The sequence below is a fragment of the Hemibagrus wyckioides genome, linkage group LG25 (genome assembly GCF_019097595.1).
Source record: "Hemibagrus wyckioides isolate EC202008001 linkage group LG25, SWU_Hwy_1.0, whole genome shotgun sequence".
Classification (NCBI taxonomy): Eukaryota; Metazoa; Chordata; class Actinopteri; order Siluriformes; family Bagridae; genus Hemibagrus; species Hemibagrus wyckioides.
The window spans coordinates 19,593,558-19,612,388 of NC_080734.1; the positions used below are offsets into that span (position 1 = coordinate 19,593,558).

General features: G+C 38.8%; 1 protein-coding gene across 3 annotated transcripts; it reads right to left on the reverse strand.

Moving 5' to 3' along the window:
* Positions 1-559: 559 nt before the first annotated feature.
* kif26bb (kinesin family member 26Bb) lies at positions 560-18,538 on the reverse strand. Of its 3 annotated transcripts, none has more exons than XM_058378862.1 (15): positions 18,407-18,538; positions 14,728-14,982; positions 13,588-13,941; positions 10,203-10,345; positions 9,659-9,824; positions 8,387-8,596; positions 6,892-6,985; positions 6,041-6,297; positions 5,613-5,796; positions 5,250-5,394; positions 4,994-5,150; positions 1,938-4,854; positions 1,638-1,807; positions 1,269-1,419; positions 560-871 (listed from the first exon to the last, which is right to left on the reverse strand). In XM_058378862.1, exons 1-15 carry the CDS (start codon positions 18,422-18,424, stop codon positions 672-674), a joined length of 5,421 nt encoding a protein of 1,806 aa, XP_058234845.1. In that variant the 5' UTR covers positions 18,425-18,538; the 3' UTR covers positions 560-671. The 3 variants fall into 3 exon arrangements, with proteins under 3 accessions (XP_058234845.1, XP_058234844.1, XP_058234846.1); XM_058378861.1 differs by lacking the exon at positions 18,407-18,538 and adding an exon at positions 15,203-15,715; XM_058378863.1 differs by lacking the exon at positions 18,407-18,538 and adding an exon at positions 15,203-15,715 and having other exon boundaries at positions 731-871; positions 1,269-1,402.
* Between the last annotated feature and the right edge of the window lie 293 nt (positions 18,539-18,831).

The window sequence follows — 18,831 nt, forward strand, 5'->3', positions numbered from 1 at the left end:
GACTTCTTCACCAAGGTAAAGAACTCTTTGTACCCTATTTTTTTGCTAGTGGTCAGAACATCCTGGCATCTTTCTTCCCAAGCAGATGTGCTGTCCCTTAAGGCATTTGTGTGTAGGTCTTGTACTGAATCGCTGCATGAGGACTGCAACTGAGCAGTCCAGGAAACACTCCTGAACACACACAAGTGCCCATTATGCCATAAGGTGGGCTTCTCTACAAATGATGTTTACCTCATTGTCTAGACCCAGCACAACTTCCAAGAACTTGGACTTTTTTCAAAGACTGCAAGACAGCAACAAGTCCCAACTATTCTAAAGCTAGATGTAGCACTGGGGGCTCTCTCTGGGGGCTCTAAATGCCTCCATCCTTAATACTTGGCAAGTTACTTGCTATGGCGATAGGAACGCCTTGGTGGCTTGATTTGTTTGTGGTGGTAAATATAATCACAGTGGCACCTTCACCAATTTCTATGGTGGTTAGGAGGGGTGAAATAGCATGCTAGTACAGGTACAGGTACAAGTATTTATTGCAAAGACTACATCATACAGAAAGGTCCTTGAACGCATGCACATGTATAAAAGAAGGTGTATTTGTAGGCATAATGCAGAGTTGTAACAGTACACAATGTATGTAACTACCATTTGTTACATCATTAAAAGTAAAAGGTATGCTATATTCCTATGAATCCCTTATAATCGACAGGTGGCCGGTATTTCTTCTTCTGTCTTCGCTTTGGTGAAGCATCAAAACTGGTTACCATCATGACATGTGCCTTGCAGCGGAAGACTTGGCACTCCAGACGCTGTGTCACCAGCTCCAGGGCCTCTAAGTGCTCCAAAGAATCTACCTCAAATGTCTGCCAGAGGTCAACTGTGAAGACCAGAACAGGAATGAACATTTTATAGCACTTGTCTATTAGAAAATTAACAATAATAAGTATTTCTATTTTGATCAAATTGCATTAATGTGATTAAAAAATATACCTTTTTTTACAAAGAATTGAAGAAAAATTCAAGCAATATTGGCCATCTGACACTAGCCTGCACTGTACCGTATATTTAAGAAAAATGTTGTTCATAAAATATGTTATAAAATGGCTTATGTTATCATTTTATAACAAATCTACAAAACTTAGGAACTTCTCAGGCATGGTGATCCGTATCTAAATATTTTACAACACAATGAAATTGATTAACCAGTGTATTTATGGGCAAATCTTTAAAAGCAATGACCAATGTAAAACATTCTACAATTACTCGTCACTTACATTCATGGGTCCATTTCTCTGGATCCACCATCAGATGCTGTTTGGCTACTTCCAGCTCTCTCTTTAGGGTGTTGTACTTGGCCCTCATCTCTGCAATCCTTTGTTGTCGATGCTCCAGGAATTTCAGCTTGGCACTGAAGCAGACAACACTCTGTCAACATGGCCAAAATAAAGTCCCATTAACCACAACCCCAACCATGAACGTGTGCCAAATTTGAACTGAATTAAATATACCCATACAGCCAATTCCTTATAACTTTCACAGGTAGTGGTATAGGGACCTGTATTACAACATAACAACTAAAGAGAGCTGTGGCCAGATCCACCAAATCATAACGTTATATATTTACAGTATTTTCAGTATTTTACCTTGTTCCCTGCCTTTCCTCTCCTCTGCAAACTAGCAACATTGTCGATCTCATAAACTTTAATTTCGTATGCATCTGAGGGACCACGATCTACCCAACGTATTTTTGACCCACTCATAGACCTCTTTAAAGATGAGAGAGTGTCCTGTGATGGATATCTTTGATGTGATCCTGTAAACAAAAATGCCAGGGTAACAAATAACTTAGTATTAGTAGAAAAATAAACCCATTAAATAACATTTACATTAAAAAAAAATTATAAAGACTTACAGATAAAGACTTTGCCTGGTAGATGACTTACCTGAGTTGTTTCTTTTCTTGGAACTTCTGGCACTCTTTAGAGTACTGTAGAAGCAGCTCTGGTCGCTAATTGAGTCATGTATTGAAGTACTACTATATGTAGTTTCACTGTCCCTCTTCAGGCTTTCATAACCACTGCTGACCGTACTGTTACGATTGTACAGCAACGCAGTCTTACACATGGCAGGAGGAAGCTCCCCGCTCAGAACACTTGTGTTATCACTGGCATGCCCACTGCAATGGTTCGGTTTACGTGGTGCTGTAATCCTACTGTATGGGGAAGGTAAAGTGTGGCTCAACAGCTGGATTTTTCTTTTTGACTCCTCAAGTTCATCAATATCTGAGCTACCTTGACTAGAACTAGAAAGAGAGTCCTCACTTGCTCTAAGAACCTCAACTCGTCCATTCAGTAATTTGTTTGGATATTTGGAGGAGACTGAAGCTTTGGACTGCTTTCTGGATAAAGACTGGGATGACCATGAGATTTGTTTTCTGGAAAATGCATCAGGAGACAGACTTGAGCTTCGATTTATTGAGCGTCTGTTAGATTTTGGTGAATTGGGGACAGTTCCAGACAACGTATGAACCACTGGGTTAGCAAAATCCTTGTTTAAACTTGACATATTGGACTGACTATGCTTAGAAGGCTGAGTATTGTCACTTTCATCAACGTCATAAAGTGGGAAAAATCTTGGAACTCTCTTAAGGCTATGGTTACCCTGAGACAAAGTGAAGAGGTCTGCTTCAAATACTGTCAGCAAACCAGGACATGCAGTGCTTTTGGCATGAGCTGATGCATATTGTTCTTCCAAACTTCCTTTAGAACCAAAATCCTGGTGATTTTCCTTCTCAAGGTACCTGTTGACCCTTGGTGGGGTACAGTTGCCCTCCATACTTCTCAAACAACCCTGAGTGAACACAGTATTGCTTTGCTCAAAAGGCTGTACAGCAACACACTGTACGTTTGATTTACTTGAGGATCGGCTTCTGCTTGTTAGCTGCTCCAGTTTTGCACTAAATAGCTTAGTGCTCTCATCAATAGGGGATTTGGGGTTCGTAGTTTTGAGCTGATTCTCTGAGGATGTCTGGGTCATAGTAGGTTGCACATGGTTTCTGGCTTTCTTATTGGGACTGTTATCTGATCTTGCCACTGAAGGCAGTGATACACTATATTTTGACCAATCAGTGAGACTATGTTCAGCAACATAACATTTTTCTAGTGTTGCTTTTGGATTATTTGAAGGCTCATTTTTCCAGCTTGTACAGGGATAAAGGGACTCCTTAGCAATGTGCTGTTTGTCAGAATCAAGCCAAGCTTTTGTAAGACTGCTTGTGTCACAATTTGAGTAACTACTGACTACATTTTCTGCTGGTTTCACTTGAAATTCTTCTATTATCCTCTGATTTGCTGGAGAAACTTTGTCTTTGAGCTCTCGACAAAGCTGCCCACTATTTTGGTTAGATTTTTTCTTAGTATCCTCTTTTTCGTCTGTCATCTCACATGCTTCCTCCACAAACCTTGAGGCCCCATATTGGGAAGTGGAGCAAGTATCAGTTTTGGCCACCGCTGTGACCGTCCTAGACTGTGACTCTTTTGACCTAACATCGAGTTGAGTTAGGTTATTGGTAGTGTTTGAGTTGACAACATGGTTTTGACCCGTAGAAGTGGTCTTGCCTTCAGATAAATCTGATGATGTCTTAGCACTTGTACCTAAAGCCTGAACTTCAGATACAGAATCATCAGCAGTTTGTTCCTTTCCAACACTACCAATGATCTTCACAGGCTGAGACCCTAGTGGCAAGTTCTTTAGAGAATCAAGCTCTGCAATATTTGCTATATTTGTAGCCTTGCCTGTATTAACTGGGCCACTGACCTCTACTTCCTTAACCACAGAATATATAAGTTCATCATGTCCATTTAAATCCAGTGGCTGCTGAACTGTTACAGTAATGGTTGCCTTCTCTCCTTGGTTCTCTGTGGAAAACTGTGGAATAACTTCACATCGGGTAATAGGGAAAGAAACCGAGGACCCTATGGCAGGAGCCAGGGAGGATGAGCTTTTACCCACAGGAGGTATCCGGATCTTGGGGGTCAAGGTGGACTTATCAGATGACAGCCCTTCCACTGGACAAGTCACAGAAGGAGCCGGGTCCATTGTTTTAGTGAGGCTTTCGGATTCAGTGTTTTGTTCACATTGTTTGAATCGACTAGCCTTGTGAAATTTGGGTGAGCATGGGAGAATTTTCTGAGTCATTTTGTCTGGACCAGAATACTCAGATGGAGTGTCCTTCCTAAAGACATCTCTCTGAGTAGGTTGTCCTTGTTCCAGGTTGTTAGCCTGTTTTTTACATGGAAATTGCTGAATCTCTGGCTTGTCAGCTGGCATCTTCACAACTTTGCTTGAGGGAGGTTCTGACTTAATGATAGCATTGGCAGGCTGTATCTTGCAAGAATGAAGGCCAACCATTTCACTTTCATCAATACACCCCAGTCGATTCTGTAGTTCCGCAAAGGTGTTGCACTTAAAACACTCCAAATCAGGTGCACTGGAATATTGTTGAGCAGGAAGTTTTTTCATCTGTTTTAAATTTGGACTTAAATGTAAGATATCACAGTGCTTTATAGAGAAAGAGCTTTTGAAGTCTGCCTTTTTCCTTTGCAAAGATGGAATTATTGGCACAAACTCTTGATTTCCTCTGGCCTCTTTATCACGGAGGGCACCTTTCGGATCCATACTGAACACAGTGTCACATGACTTATCGCTCTCAGAATAGTCTCCTAGATCATCAAGGAGGTGAGGTAAAGAAACATTATGGTCCAATGAGCCTGTATAGCGAAATGCTCTTAGCTTAGAGGAGTTGTTCACTTTTTTTTCTTTGCCCAAGCTTCTTGCCCCAGGTGAGCTGCAGGCTTGTTTCTATAAATGGGAAAAAAATGATCAATCAGTATCTTTTATTGCTTTAAGAGAACAATCTCGATCATAGATAGAATTAACTGGTTTTTATCATAGGCAAGACATTTTGCATGTAAATCTTGTAAAAGCTTAAAAGACACACTCTGATCCTTTGTAATCTTCGAATGCGAGAGACAATCTGGAGGGTGCACAGGGTTTCTGCCAGGTCTTCGTGAGAGGTGGACACATGGGCAACAACTGTTGTGTGGCAGTTAACATTTCCAAGAGACTCTTGAATGAGCATGGCCAGTTTACTTCCCCTAGTTAAAAACAAAAGAGAATGTATCAACTGCTCGTAACATCATTTTCTGTGCATGTATTTGATTTCAGTGTGTAAATGAAATATTTTATTGACATACTTGTTAGAGACATGTTTGTGCCCATTCAGCTTGGCCATTATTACATTGCCCAGGTCAAGAAGACAGACCTCTGTGTTGATCTTAGTCCTCTCTCTGGTACAGCTCCCTAAGTCAATTAGGCTCAGCTTGCTTTGCTCCACATGCACTGAATGCACAACAACAATATAATGCTCCATTCATTTCTTATCTTTTACAATATATATATATATATATATATATATATATATATATATATATATATATATATATATATATATATATATAGGTTAAATGTGCATTTATTACATTATTTTGGTCACAGAAAGCATGATACCAGAATCAGAAATATGAGAAGGCAAAATCTAAAGAATCAATGCTACTTACTCCCAGATGTGGGGCTGCTCTCTATGTGTTTTTGGCAAACATGTAGCGTGTAGAACATATGGCAGGGATGATGAAACGTCCCTCTGCACCCTGCAATGCCTGTGTTGCGAGACGCCAGGGCAGCATCCAATAGGCAGGCTGCTCTTTCTTCTGTAGGAGCACTTACCACCCTGTTGTTGTAAAGCTGAAAGGAAATTTTGACATCAAATTTTAATTAGCACAATCATCATGTCTGGATTATAATATTAATGAGGATTTAATTTATTCAACATGATTTTTGCACGCTTATAAATATTCACATATGACATAGTTAATAAATAATGCATTTATGTGGTCATTTGTTGCAGGTCCACCATATGGTATCTCTTAATAATCTTTTCAATGCACTTTGACATATCGAAGTCTCAAACCTGCATATGAAACCTTACCTGTATTCCACTGACAGGATCTTCCTGGAGGTAAACATTTGGCTTATGGGTGTGATCACCAGCTTCGAAACCAGACAGTAAGTCCCTGATGACTTCAGTCTCCCCGCACACCTCAACAGCTGACACAGATACCGTGATGTTTGCCCAGGTCTTGTCTTTCTTCTTCTTAATGAGCTTGAAAAGCCAAGAAATGGCACAAGGGATAATCCCCAGGTTTGGTGTTCCATCATCACGTCCGATCATTGTGTAAGACGTTCCTGTGAAGAGCAAAAAGGGTGAAGATATAAGGAAAAATATATGTGTATGTGTTTATGTGTCACAGCAAGTCACATATGATATAAAATATGTTCCTGGGATGTTGTCTTCAATAAAAATGTGTGCCGCCATTAGCCGTCCCTAACCGCAATCTGCTTTTAAAGATTTATAACTTCTGTCCCCGTGCCAGGAATCATGACAGATAGGCTGCAAATTCAATTAGTTAATAGCCAGTGATGTAATTCTCCAAGGTTGCAGCAAGGAAGAATTGTTTTCGTGATTTTAGGTGAATAACTATTAATAACCCTCTAAGTGGATAGCCCATGATGACCTCCAATATAGAGACCCCACTAAAGAGAGGACAACATTAATGCACATCCATTAAGCGTCACTCCGAGTCACTATGGCTGGCATTTTCCGAGTTGAATCTCGGCCTCTTTGTGCTGACAAAAGGGTAATGTATAATTTATTAAATTTAGCATCAAGTGGGAAAATGAAACAAGTCAAAGATCAAGCATCTAAATGCAAGGTAGAGTACAGAGCAGCTCTTTTACACTAAATGAAGCTAGTGGATAGCAGCCACTTTTAATGCCTACCTGCTTTGGTTTGTCCGAAGCTCAGGATGCAGCCATCTGCCCCAGCAACAACAGACTGGAGAACCTCACACAAGCTCTTCTCACAGACCTTAGCCTAGTGGAACGATTAAACGGGTTAATGTAATTTGTGTAAAAGAATTCAAGGTTGTTGTTTTTTTCTAATCCTAATCTGAATCGATTGCACTAAAGTACACAGCAGGAAGCTCTTTTTCCAATGAGATTTACTTGTAGGCTGCAATAAAACTCCCTGTAGTATTATAACACCTTTGGAGGGATTTAGCTTTGAGTATCTAGCTCATGGCTAGCTGCCATTTCAGGCTGATGGGCAATATATTGATTCGTTCTCCATGTCCATGTCCCTTTTTACGAAATTGCTTTCGTAAACCGCATTCAGCAATATTGTAATGTATAAATATTATTACAGGAATGATAGTAGTAGGATACAGGAATGTACTATATTGTGTGTTATTATATGCTATAATTATAATTTTATTAGCAAAATCAAAACATATAGAAGTCATATACTGTAAATCTTTTTTTTAATTACAGGAATTATCTTTAAAGATACTCCAGTATTTTGTAATATAGTTTGTGAATGTTTTAGAGTTACTGTAAATGTAAAGTGTTTTGCTGGCAACTGGTTTACAGAGCGGCGTCATGACCGATTTAATTAATGTCACATTTTCTTGTGAGATGAAAATAGATCATAAATCTGTGTTAGCATAAATCTACCACACACACACTTATACAATTACACACAGCCACACACACACACACACACACACGAACATACACTTAAACATTTATACATAGTCACAAACTCACATATGCACACACACACACACACACATTTACAGACAGCCACAAACACACAAATGCACACATGAACACACACACACACACAAAACATGCATATACACAGATACACACACACACACACACACACACACTTATACATTTATACATAGTCACAAACTCACATATGCACACACACACACACATTTACAGACAGCCACAAACACACAAATGCACACATGAACACACACACACACTCACACACACACAAAACATGCATATACACAGATACACACACACACACACACACACACACAAAAACATACACAGACACACACACACACATTTATACATTTATACATAGTCACAAACTCACATATGCATACACAGATGCACATACACACATACTCACATATACACACAAACACACACTCATACATTTACACATAGCCACAAACACACATATGAACACAAACACACACACACTCACATATGCACACACACACACAAACACATGCACATACACACAGACAAAAACACCTACTGGTATTTTCAAATCAAAAGCCACCTATGTTAAAATAATTACATTAAACAGGAGAGTGGGAATTAAATCATGATCCTTGTGAAGATCTTTGTGTATGGTAAAGGCGTATGATTTGACGTGATCATAGTGAACTCAGAAAAACAGTGTGATCAGCACCTGGGGTGACTCAGAGCCAAAAGTAGCATCAAACGTGAAGGTCTTTGGAGTGAAAATGGCGCCTGCTGCTGATCGCTGTGTGTTTTGTGCGACAGGATCCAACACTGTGACCTGTTTCTTATGTAAGTCCACTTTAAGAGCCTGAGACTGAGACTGAGACTGAGACGGGTCTGACGTCGGACCCGGGTTAAGTCTCAGTATAACTCTGACCTGGAAACAAAACATAGGAATAAAACATCTGGTGAGGGGATTAGGAATAACCACTGTGTGTGTGTGTGTGTGTGTGTGTGTGTGTGTGTGTGTGTGCGTGTGTGTGTGTATACGGATGTCAAACCAATTTAGATGAGAAGGTCACATGTAGCTGAGGTGTTTAATTCCTTATGAACGCATTTTAACATGATATCTTCATAGTAAGTGTTACCATGAGTTTTATATTAGTTTTTAATAAAAAACGTATATAAATGAGGAGTAAAAAAGTGTTATTTTCTAACTGATGGATTACGTAATCATTACTTTTCTTTACAAGAATCACAGCATAAACTGATATTCCGATTTTTAAGCAAGAAACCTTTTGTTGTGAATGTTGCAAATTCATGAGCCATTTTTTAGACTATATATGAAGTTCACTCATAGATTTCTCGTGAGATAATGTTCCCGATCTCCTGAGCAGCTATCTGATGATAAAAATTGATTAACCATTACCGAAGTCCTGAGATGACCCATCTCATGGAATTATACGACTAGCTGACTAAACTTGCCTCTGATACGGAATGCACTTCTTCAATGACTGGTGATATCTTTAGGTCTTTTGAGTGTCCTTTTAAATTGTGTTTATGAGAGATGAATTATTTAAAAGTCCATTTGCTCTGGCGGATTTTCTTGGTGCAGCCCGGCTAAGTGCCTTGTTCACCAGCAGGTGCTACTGTGGGAGCTGTCTACCGTGAAACTCAAGAAGATCCTCCATCGGTGTGAACCAGAAGACGTGAAAGTGAAGCAGCGGTGCTTCAATTAAACCGAATCGATTTTTCTACTCTTGGGAATTTGCAGAAAGTAGAGAAAAGGACATTAAAAGGGTTAAGGGCTATGTGGTGTGGGTGTGATGTGAGAAAATACTGAATGAAATCAAAACTCTAATCATGCAAAATATTTCAGAGCCATATATAGATTAATTATTTATTAAGTACATTTTATGCTTTTTAATTCACATCACTTTCTCTTTGTTGAGTGATTTAGCAAAGACAAAGAAAACAATTAACAGGACCTTATTGGTACCTTTGCCGTCTCTGGTATCTCTCTGCTCTTGCTGTGAATCTGTAAAAGGTTGGAAGGTACGGGAGGAGGGTCCTTCTGGAGAAGACCGCAGAAGTTTGTGGAATAGCGTTCATTTTCAGAACACTGCTTCCTCCTTCTTGAGGTCAAGTGCAACTTCTGGACAGCCCTGAGGACATGTGGTTTGGTGTTGTTTATAGGAGTCAATACATTAACGCCATTTTGTCTGTGCATTCATGTTAGGAGTTCCGTGCATTTCAGAGCACATCAACTCCCATTTATAAAGCTTTCAGCAACAATCATTTACAGAATTATTTAATAATTTAATTACCTTCTGCATCCTAATATACTGTCAGTGATCATCAGTGTATTTTTTGTCTAATATACAGTGATATTTCTAGTTCCCTAGCACCTTTTTGGAACTTTGAATACATTTTGTATACATTTCATATATAGAGAATATTTCATTTATATTTTATATTTTATTAATATTTTTATCTTATATTATCATCTAATCTTAAAAATGTGCTAAAGACACTTGTGCTACCTGACGATGAAAGAGAAAGCTGCTGAGGTTCCAGAGGGTAGCATTGCAGCAACTTTGGAGGTGTTGAAGGTCAGAGGACCGCTGAAGCGGCACAGAACAGTGGACTCATCGTCTTTTTTCTTTTTCATAGCGTCCTGAGAAACCTACAAAATATAACATGCCTCATTTTTCCACCTGCGCACTTATTTGCGTACCTTACCTGCGTAGTTATTTCATTATTTATAGAATGTCTTAGTCATAAATTTCGGATGATATCATCTCTAGACATTAGTATACCTCGGCTATATTTATAATTTAAGCAATATTGTTTGTATGTACGTTTGCATTTTGAAGAGCTGAGTCAAGGCCCGTGAACTGATTCATACGGTAAGATGAGATCATGAATGCTGAAATCAATTTAAAATGGATGCCCGAGACTACAGGCATTGTCCATTCTCCCTTCTAAAAAGACACTAAGGATGAAGCAAAGCAGCAGTCACTCTCCAGCCTTCACTCTACCTGTCCACATCCACTGTGCATGTCTGGTAGAGGTGTGTGAATGAATATGTGATTAGCCAGTAGAGAGGTGAGAAAGCAGTGGGAGCTCACACCCTTTCCTCAGACGCTTATTACAGAACGTGTTGGCTGTAGTGAATCTAACTGTATTGTTCCTTTCAAAGCAAGCAGCTTCTAAATAGTAGAAAATCTGTATATTAAATAATAATTAACTGATGGATGAACATAAAAAATTCATAATTATAAAACAGAAAACTGAAACTACATTTGGGATTCTTGGGATTCTATATAGAACCCAATAGAACCTTTACTCAAAAGAATAGTTCTGTATAGAATCTTTGAAGAACGACAAACCTTTTATATTAAAATGCTTTTATAATATTTCACCTTTCACATTTGAAAAAAAAAATTATTATTATTATTATTATTATTATTATTATAACATTTATAGTACAAATAATAATGAAAAACTAAACTATTATTGTTATAATACTAATTATTATTATTATTATTATTATTATTATTATTATTATAACAATAATAGTAATAGTACTACTACTACTAATAATAATAATTAACAATATTATATTATAACAATAATAGTACTAGTAATAATAATAATAATAATAATAATAATAATAATAATAATAAAGAACTCCTAAATGAACTTGAGTCAGAGAACCACAGTGGCTTCTTTCCAATGAACACTTCAAAATGTTTAGGTTCCATATATGAAGCAAGTGATGGAACCATATAAGGTTCTATATAAAGTCCATTCCTTTTAAGAGAGAATCTCCGCTGCTCAGTCTTTAATATGGTCTGACAGGTTCACTGTTTGGAGCCCATTTATATTTAGAGCATGATTGGCTGTGCTGTCTGGGTGGGAGGGGCGATGCTACCTGTCAATCAGAGAAACACCATCCAATGATGAGCATCTGTGAGGTCATGTATGAGCTGACTGGACCGTTGGAGTGTGTTACACTGCGCCGTGATGTCGCATGAGCAGCAGTTTGACAGTTAGCTGGCTTCACGTGTCTCACAGGACACATGTAACAGCCCTCACCCTCCCTGAGGTGTGTCCCAAATGGTATACTCATGCACTACAACATTCTACTCCATTCTGTAGTGTAAATAGTGAGTCATGCTCACACTGAAAATTCTAATAAAAAGAAGCGCACTTCAAGAACTGGGATGATTTAACCAAAAAATCAAAGTGTATAATGCTGGACACTTCATGACTCAATACTCCAGCTTTGCTTATGTAGCAGAAGGGGGGCGGGGCTACTAGGCACTGACACTGGACCAAAAAATATTATCAAGATGGCCGGCAAGACAGCTTACAAATTAAGCAAATTGAATTGAACATTTAAAAAATTCAATGCATTCTACTAAAGCTACTGTGTTTAATGTAAATTGCCATCGACCGGGAATGAAATAATAGAATAAAATGTTAGTGCTCCATTTGAGACAATACGACCCATCTAACATTCATACGTTAGATGATAGAGCATAGTGCATAAGTGTGTAGTGTGTAATACATCATCTGGGCTGCAGCTTAAGGAAGAGTGGGTGGAAAATGTGGAATTACTGAATGAGGAGAAAATGAAGTAAAAATCTAAGTAAATAAATAAATAAATGCTTCTTGGCATTTACGTAACCAAGAAGCAAGAAAAAGCAAATCATCCTCATCACAGTTCTATTAGGTTATCATTTTGTTTAAACACACAATAATAAAAGTGTGCTTTTCTGTACCGCACTTTGCTGTTTACTAGCCACCCCCTTTTCTGATGGGCATACTGCATAAGATCCCCCTTTTGTTCCTAAGAGACTATAAAAGCCCTCGGCTTCATTTCATTTCAGTCAGCTCTTAGCCCTTCAGAGATTAGTCTGTGGCCCGTCTCTCTCCAGATCAGATCGGCTCGATCTTGATTAAGGATCACTTGCATTCATGCACAAAGTGCTGGTGAACGCAAGGTACAATACTTTCTGCCTTTAAGCCTCATCGATGTTTTATTCCAGCTATGTGAAACGAGAGAACACTGCATGCATTTCAAACAAGAAATTAATGCCATGCTGTAATGCCAATTACTGCTGAGAGGGATCCTGTGACTCATTTGGAAGAAGATGCTGGAATGGAGGTGCTGAGGTCTCTGTACATCACACTGATACTCCCTCTGCTCGCCTTTTTCTTTCCTCTAGCCGCTCTCTACTCTCACTTTGCGCTTAGCTCCTCCAATGGGAGGGGTGAAATAAGATTTAGTTACACATACATGCAGTTCTTCAGCTGAGCCCCATGCCCAGCCCACATCAGCAAGTGCTGCACAGAAACATTATTACAGCAGAAAGCTTTCCATTCCATCTTTATTTATTGCCCTGCACTGTATGAATATTCCACTAGTCATTAAATATTACAGTGATATTGATTGTGTCCTTATTTTTGACTGGTCAAAATATGCGAGGAATAAATCACTAAAGAACTACTTTGCAATTAACTATAGAAGGCATGCAGCCAATTTCTTGGTTTCTAATTGAGACTGGTTAGAGGGGCAGTGAATCACACACACGTGCCCTGGCTATCATCAGTACGCACATAAAATGAAAGTAACATGACATGTCCTAACGAAATGCATGGGGATTACGTCATCCGCCGGAGATAATGGTTTTTACTGATGTCTGTCCATAGTTCATATCAAGTGCACAGAAATGTATTGAATTACATTAGAAACCAGGGCCTAGGTTCTTTCAAATGGTTATGGTAGGTTATTTATGAAAGATTCTAAAGAAATAACTACAGGTTTGTTTGTAGGCTTCTAGATTAAAAATCAACGCTCACAGAAAGCAGTTCAGAATAATAAAAAAGGATTAAATGTATTTAAACAGAGCCACATACCATGTCAGCAAAAGGTGGCATTTCGTTATTTGCACTCCACAGGGTCTCAAAGCGTGAGTGTTCTCTGACCCAGCTTTCCGTCCTCGGGTTGCTGAACTTCTGGCGTTTATTGGGGCTTGGAGAACGAGAGCTGATGGCTCTAGGCAAAGTGTGAGAACCCAAGGCATCGTAGCTGGGTGAGCCGTTGGCAGGGGGAGAATTGGGCCAGATGGTCCGGTTTTGGTTTAGGAGCATGTGGATGGCCTCCCGCTTGAGCTGGCTCAGGTGAGTGAAGCAGACGTCACAGCAACCAGCAAGACCAATCCAAGAAGGCACTCGCAAGCTCTCATGGAGAAGGATGGACAGTTTTGGGTCCTGGAGTAAAAAGAGAGGGAAAAGAATGCAAGGCTGTCGCATAATATCTTGCTACTTAACCTATAAGTTTATTAGTAGTAGCAGTAATAGCAGTAGTAGTAGTATTTCATGCATGTGAAGTAAACTGCAAATTCTGTGCATAAATTTGTGCCACAGTGACACAATCTAGCTTAAATAGATCAAGATGATGGCGTGGCCTGCATGAAAAGTCATATCCTTCCTCGCACAAATACAACAAATGGACATCAGAATTAATTAGTGCATATGAAGCCCGATGCAAAGGAGGCAGAGTCTACAAGTCCAGACATTTTATGAGTGTGACTAGCATACACCAAGGAGTGGTCCGCTAACCCGTTTAAGCCACTGCACACTGTAGACTGAGACAAATGCTGCCCACTGGTGCATCCCTGTCTTTTAAATAACATTACATTTTCATTTTATCTTCTCAGTAGGAACTGGGCCTTTTTTTTTATATTCCACCCATTATGTCCCATCTTCCCTGTGTAATGAGAGGTAAAGAGGGGGGAGACATGCGAGTCACGGCTCTATTGCAGAGCCTAATCGATTTAAACTCGTTTGAGAGAGAGAGAGAGAGAGAGAGAGAGAGAGATGCCTGTGTGTGTAATGGATATTAAATTACAATGTGTGTGTCAGTTTCATGTCACAAAAAACTGCTGTATGAGGAGTATCAGAGTGCGCAAAACCATGACGCACAGCCATATCTTAAGATAGATTGTCTGAAATGTATTGATTGAGTGTAAGTAAGAGTAGTAGAGATGTCCTTACGCTGGTAGAAAAGTGTCCATCCTTTAACACTCGCCGCGCTTCTTCCTTGAAATAAAGCACACGAGCAAAGCATTCTTCACACAAACGTGCCACGTCTGGTGTTACCGGTCTCTCGCTTTTGTTCGTGTAGGATTTTGAGTCTCCTGCAGCTCCTGAAGCTCCTGCGCCTTCTGGGGATAGCCGCTCTGCGCGCGGGACACACACCGCGCTGAACTGAGACTGGGAGAGCGACTTATTGCTGGTCATCTGCGCGAGCTGGAGGCAATCATATGCACAAGATCGGACACATCATCAACCCAGCCAAGTTAGACAGCCACATGTTTGTGTGTGCCTGGATGCAGTTATGCGATATTAATTAACAACTACTACAAAACGTATGAAACACCACCTGTAGTTGCGCACTGGGCGCGTTAATTTAACTTGGTGCGTTAGATTAATGCGCGTAGGCTGCGTGAAAATCGCTTATTATACTTACGTATCTTTGTTTCCGAGCTATTTCCGAAGACCCCATAGTATAAAAAGACGCGGTTTAAAAGTACAATTTCGTAACCTGTAGGTTCTCCCATTAAATTGGAGTGATGAAAGGTTGTGGGTGCAGCCGAAGGCGCATCAACGCGGAAACAGTGTTTAAAGTGTCCTGCGCTCGGTGCCGTGGTGCACGCGCTGCATCCAGCTCCAAAAATCACTCAAGACTCCACTGATCATCAGTCTCCCACCTGATCTGCCGGAGAAGTCCCGGAGACTAGACTTATATTCACTTTAATAAATGAAACTACGTTAAGCTAATTATGAAATTGATAGGCCTAATAAATTTCTCTAGACTAGCCGGGAAACTGTAAATAACAACAAAACAAACAAGAAGAAGCGATGTTTTCCGCCTTCATTGTCTTTTCCAAGTCCGTACAGAAGAGGGGTGCCACCCAGTTATTGTCAGGAGACCTGAAGCTCGGGACTTGTTTTGGTTACCGCATGGAGAGATGCTGAAGGAGATTCATAAATGAATCGGTTCATGAATCGAGTCTTTTATGATTTGCGCAAATTGCAAGTTTCCAAATTCTTATTATTTTCATTGTTGTTATCATGTTAAGTTTTCGTGTTACGATATAGATAGATAGACAGAGAGAGAGAGAGAGAGAGAGAGAGAGAGAGAGAGAGAGAGAGATCACACTTAAACCTGCAATATTTTTTTATAAAGGTATATAATTAATTTATTTTATTTGGCCTGTACAAATTGACAGTATGAACTATAAATGTTAGCTTACTGATTTTTTTTTTTTTTTGTTAAATCATGCAGCCTACACTGTCACTAGATGCCACTCGGACATTTTGATTCATTTAAATTGGTAGTTTAAAAGAATCGATTCAGTACAGTGAGTCCTCGTGCCCTTCACTACAACCATCAGCACAGAGAAACAGCGCCTCCTACCGACAGGTTGATACGAACAAGAAAACATTACCACCAGTACACCAGTTTGATTTCAGTATAACATTTCTATCTGAAAGCATTCTAAAGAAACTTGTTTGAAATTAAGTTGATTATTACTGAGTTAGAAATTTAGTTAATATTCAGAGAAAGGACATTATGTCAGTGTATTATCTTTTCTTAACATTTTAAGAGCCCAACTTATCACACCTGTGCAGAACAAATGCATTATTATATATTATATACAGTATACTGTATTATTGCTGACTGTATATTCAAATGATATTCACAGACAGTGGGAATCTCTCTTCTTCACTGTAAAAATAGTATCTGGTGTTCATAAATATAATACACATGAATTACATCATCTTATATAAAATAATTATCATCTACAGTCTGTGATTTGTTGTAAAGTCCACTCCAGTTACCTAATTTTGAGCAATAAAAAGCATACATTAGAAAAATGATCAAACTTAACATAATATGCATATTTTGTAGCACAAAATATCAGGAAATGACCTTCAAAAGTGTGATATTTAAGGTAAGGCAAATAAGTGTACTCTGTGACAAAGAATGCACTGATCAACTATAACACTAAAACTGCTGCGTATTAAATACAACTTTTAACTAACAAATATTTTCATCAAGACGAGTACAGTAAAAAAAAAAAGGTTTTTGACCTCTTATGCCTTACATGTAACCTTCACTACCTTACTGAAATACACTTAAAATGCTCACATGTGCCCTCTAGTGTCCGGAACAAACATTACAACTCAATATAATAGCTCCAACAGCTACTTTAACTAATCCTACGTCTTCAGAGTTAACTACAGGGACATTTATATAGTCTTTTAAATGCTTAGCTATAATATCCACCCCCTCCAGTCCAACATGAGCTGGTCCCTATAAAAGTTATTTCTGTTAAAATGTCTTTCCATGAAGATTTTCCATCCAATAAAAGAATGAATCATAGCAACACTTAGGGGCAGGATTTCTTCCATCCACTACAGAGCAGTTAACGACAATAAAAGAACTATGAAATAAATAAGAACATAAATGCATGTATACACAAATGATACAATGCAATTAGACATTTCTGAATTTCACAAGTCTTCCTGTCACAGGGTCATTGTGCTTAAATGCTTATATTGCTCCTTTTATTACATGGATGATCTTTTCAGTATATTTATTATTCTGCAATAGCATTTTTTATGCTACACTCAGCCTTTCGCCCAGTGTGTGCTGGGATAGGCTCCAGCAGATCCCCGTGACCCTAATTAGGAATGAAGCAGGTATAGAAAATGGATGGATGAATGTTACACTCAGACACTGGAGGCAATCCTGGACTTGAGAGGGCTTGATTTGACAAAAACACAGGTGTGTGGCATAGTAATTTATTTAGAAAGTACACGTTTTACTTAGCGAATAAAGAAAATCAGCTGTAATTGTCTGATAATTGTGCTATAACTAAAATCCTTGTCAGAGTTTAGTTGTGAATGTAATTTGACTAAAATTAGCTTTAAATGGCTGCCAATAAAGCAGTGGCATATCCTTGGAGGAATTGGCTTTCAGGTGAACTCCTTTTCTCACAAAGTGTGTTTAAAGTTAATAATCTTGACTTTATTTGGATGCACATTTCTGTGACAGGAATTGACCAGTTGGTCTGCCACAAGCGCAGTGTGATTAAAAAGCTTTGACCTCTCCTATGCTGGGATCCAGCTTCAATTCAAACACTTTATTATCTAGATAATGAAAAAACACAGCAGTTCAACAGGGAATATCTGAACATACGTTATGTGATTGGATACTGAAATACAAAATATATCACATTATAGGATACAAAAGGATATCACATTCATACCAGACTTTTACACACAGTATTTAATGATCTATGGACTTTAGTGCTGGCTGTTTAGTTGCATGTGCAGTGCAGAGTCAGATTATTGTTTGTTTGTGTTGTGTGTGTGTGTGTGTGTGTGAGAGAGAGATAAACAGTGCGACTTTTGGTAACATTCACTCAAGGCTCTGTTCAGCAGTATGAGCAGTCACATAGCCACATGAAACTGAGACACTTCCTCTGTAATAAGCTTCACATTCCTCACCTTAGAGTCCTGCTCTTGGTTTTTCATGAGCTAATTATGTAGTGTACTTATGTAGTTATGTTAAATAAAGTCTAAAGAAATGTAATTATGTATTATGAATTGTATTATATAAAGTTTTTATATAAAACCAAAGCAAAAACCTGATCTGACTCACCATCTGATCTTGAAGCATTCTGGCAGCCTCTTTCTTTTTCTGGGCCTTGATTTTCTTCTTTCAAAAGAAATCTGCTGCTTTGCTTGCATTAATCATCTCAGCAGCGTTCTGCTTCTCCTCTTGCTTCTTGTACTTCAGCTCTTTTTGTTAAAATGAAATAATTGGAGACAAAAATACATTTAAATGCCCCCCCCAAAAAAGACCAGAAACCATTTAAAAAGTGTAAATTACTCAAACATTAAAGGTAAAATATTGTCTTGTTTTGATTCCTTATAGTTTAATTATAGCTTCTCTGTGTTCAGAAATACTCCTCAACATGGCAGCCTTCATCTTCTCCTTCTCACACCGTTGTTTATTCTTCTTGGCCACGGCTTCTGCAGCTGTCTTGGAGATCAGCTCTTCTTTCTTGTCGGTTTGCTCTTCGA

Coding starts and splice junctions, on each gene's coding strand:
- kif26bb (XM_058378861.1), bottom strand. CDS start 15,238: ATGGGGTCTTCGGAAATAGCTCGGAAACAAAGATAC. Junction 14,983..15,202: donor TAGCTCGGAAACAAAGATAC/GTAAGTATAATA, acceptor GATTGCCTCCAG/CTCGCGCAGATGACCAGCAA. Junction 5,797..6,040: donor ATCCTGTCAGTGGAATACAG/GTAAGGTTTCAT, acceptor ATTTCCTTTCAG/CTTTACAACAACAGGGTGGT.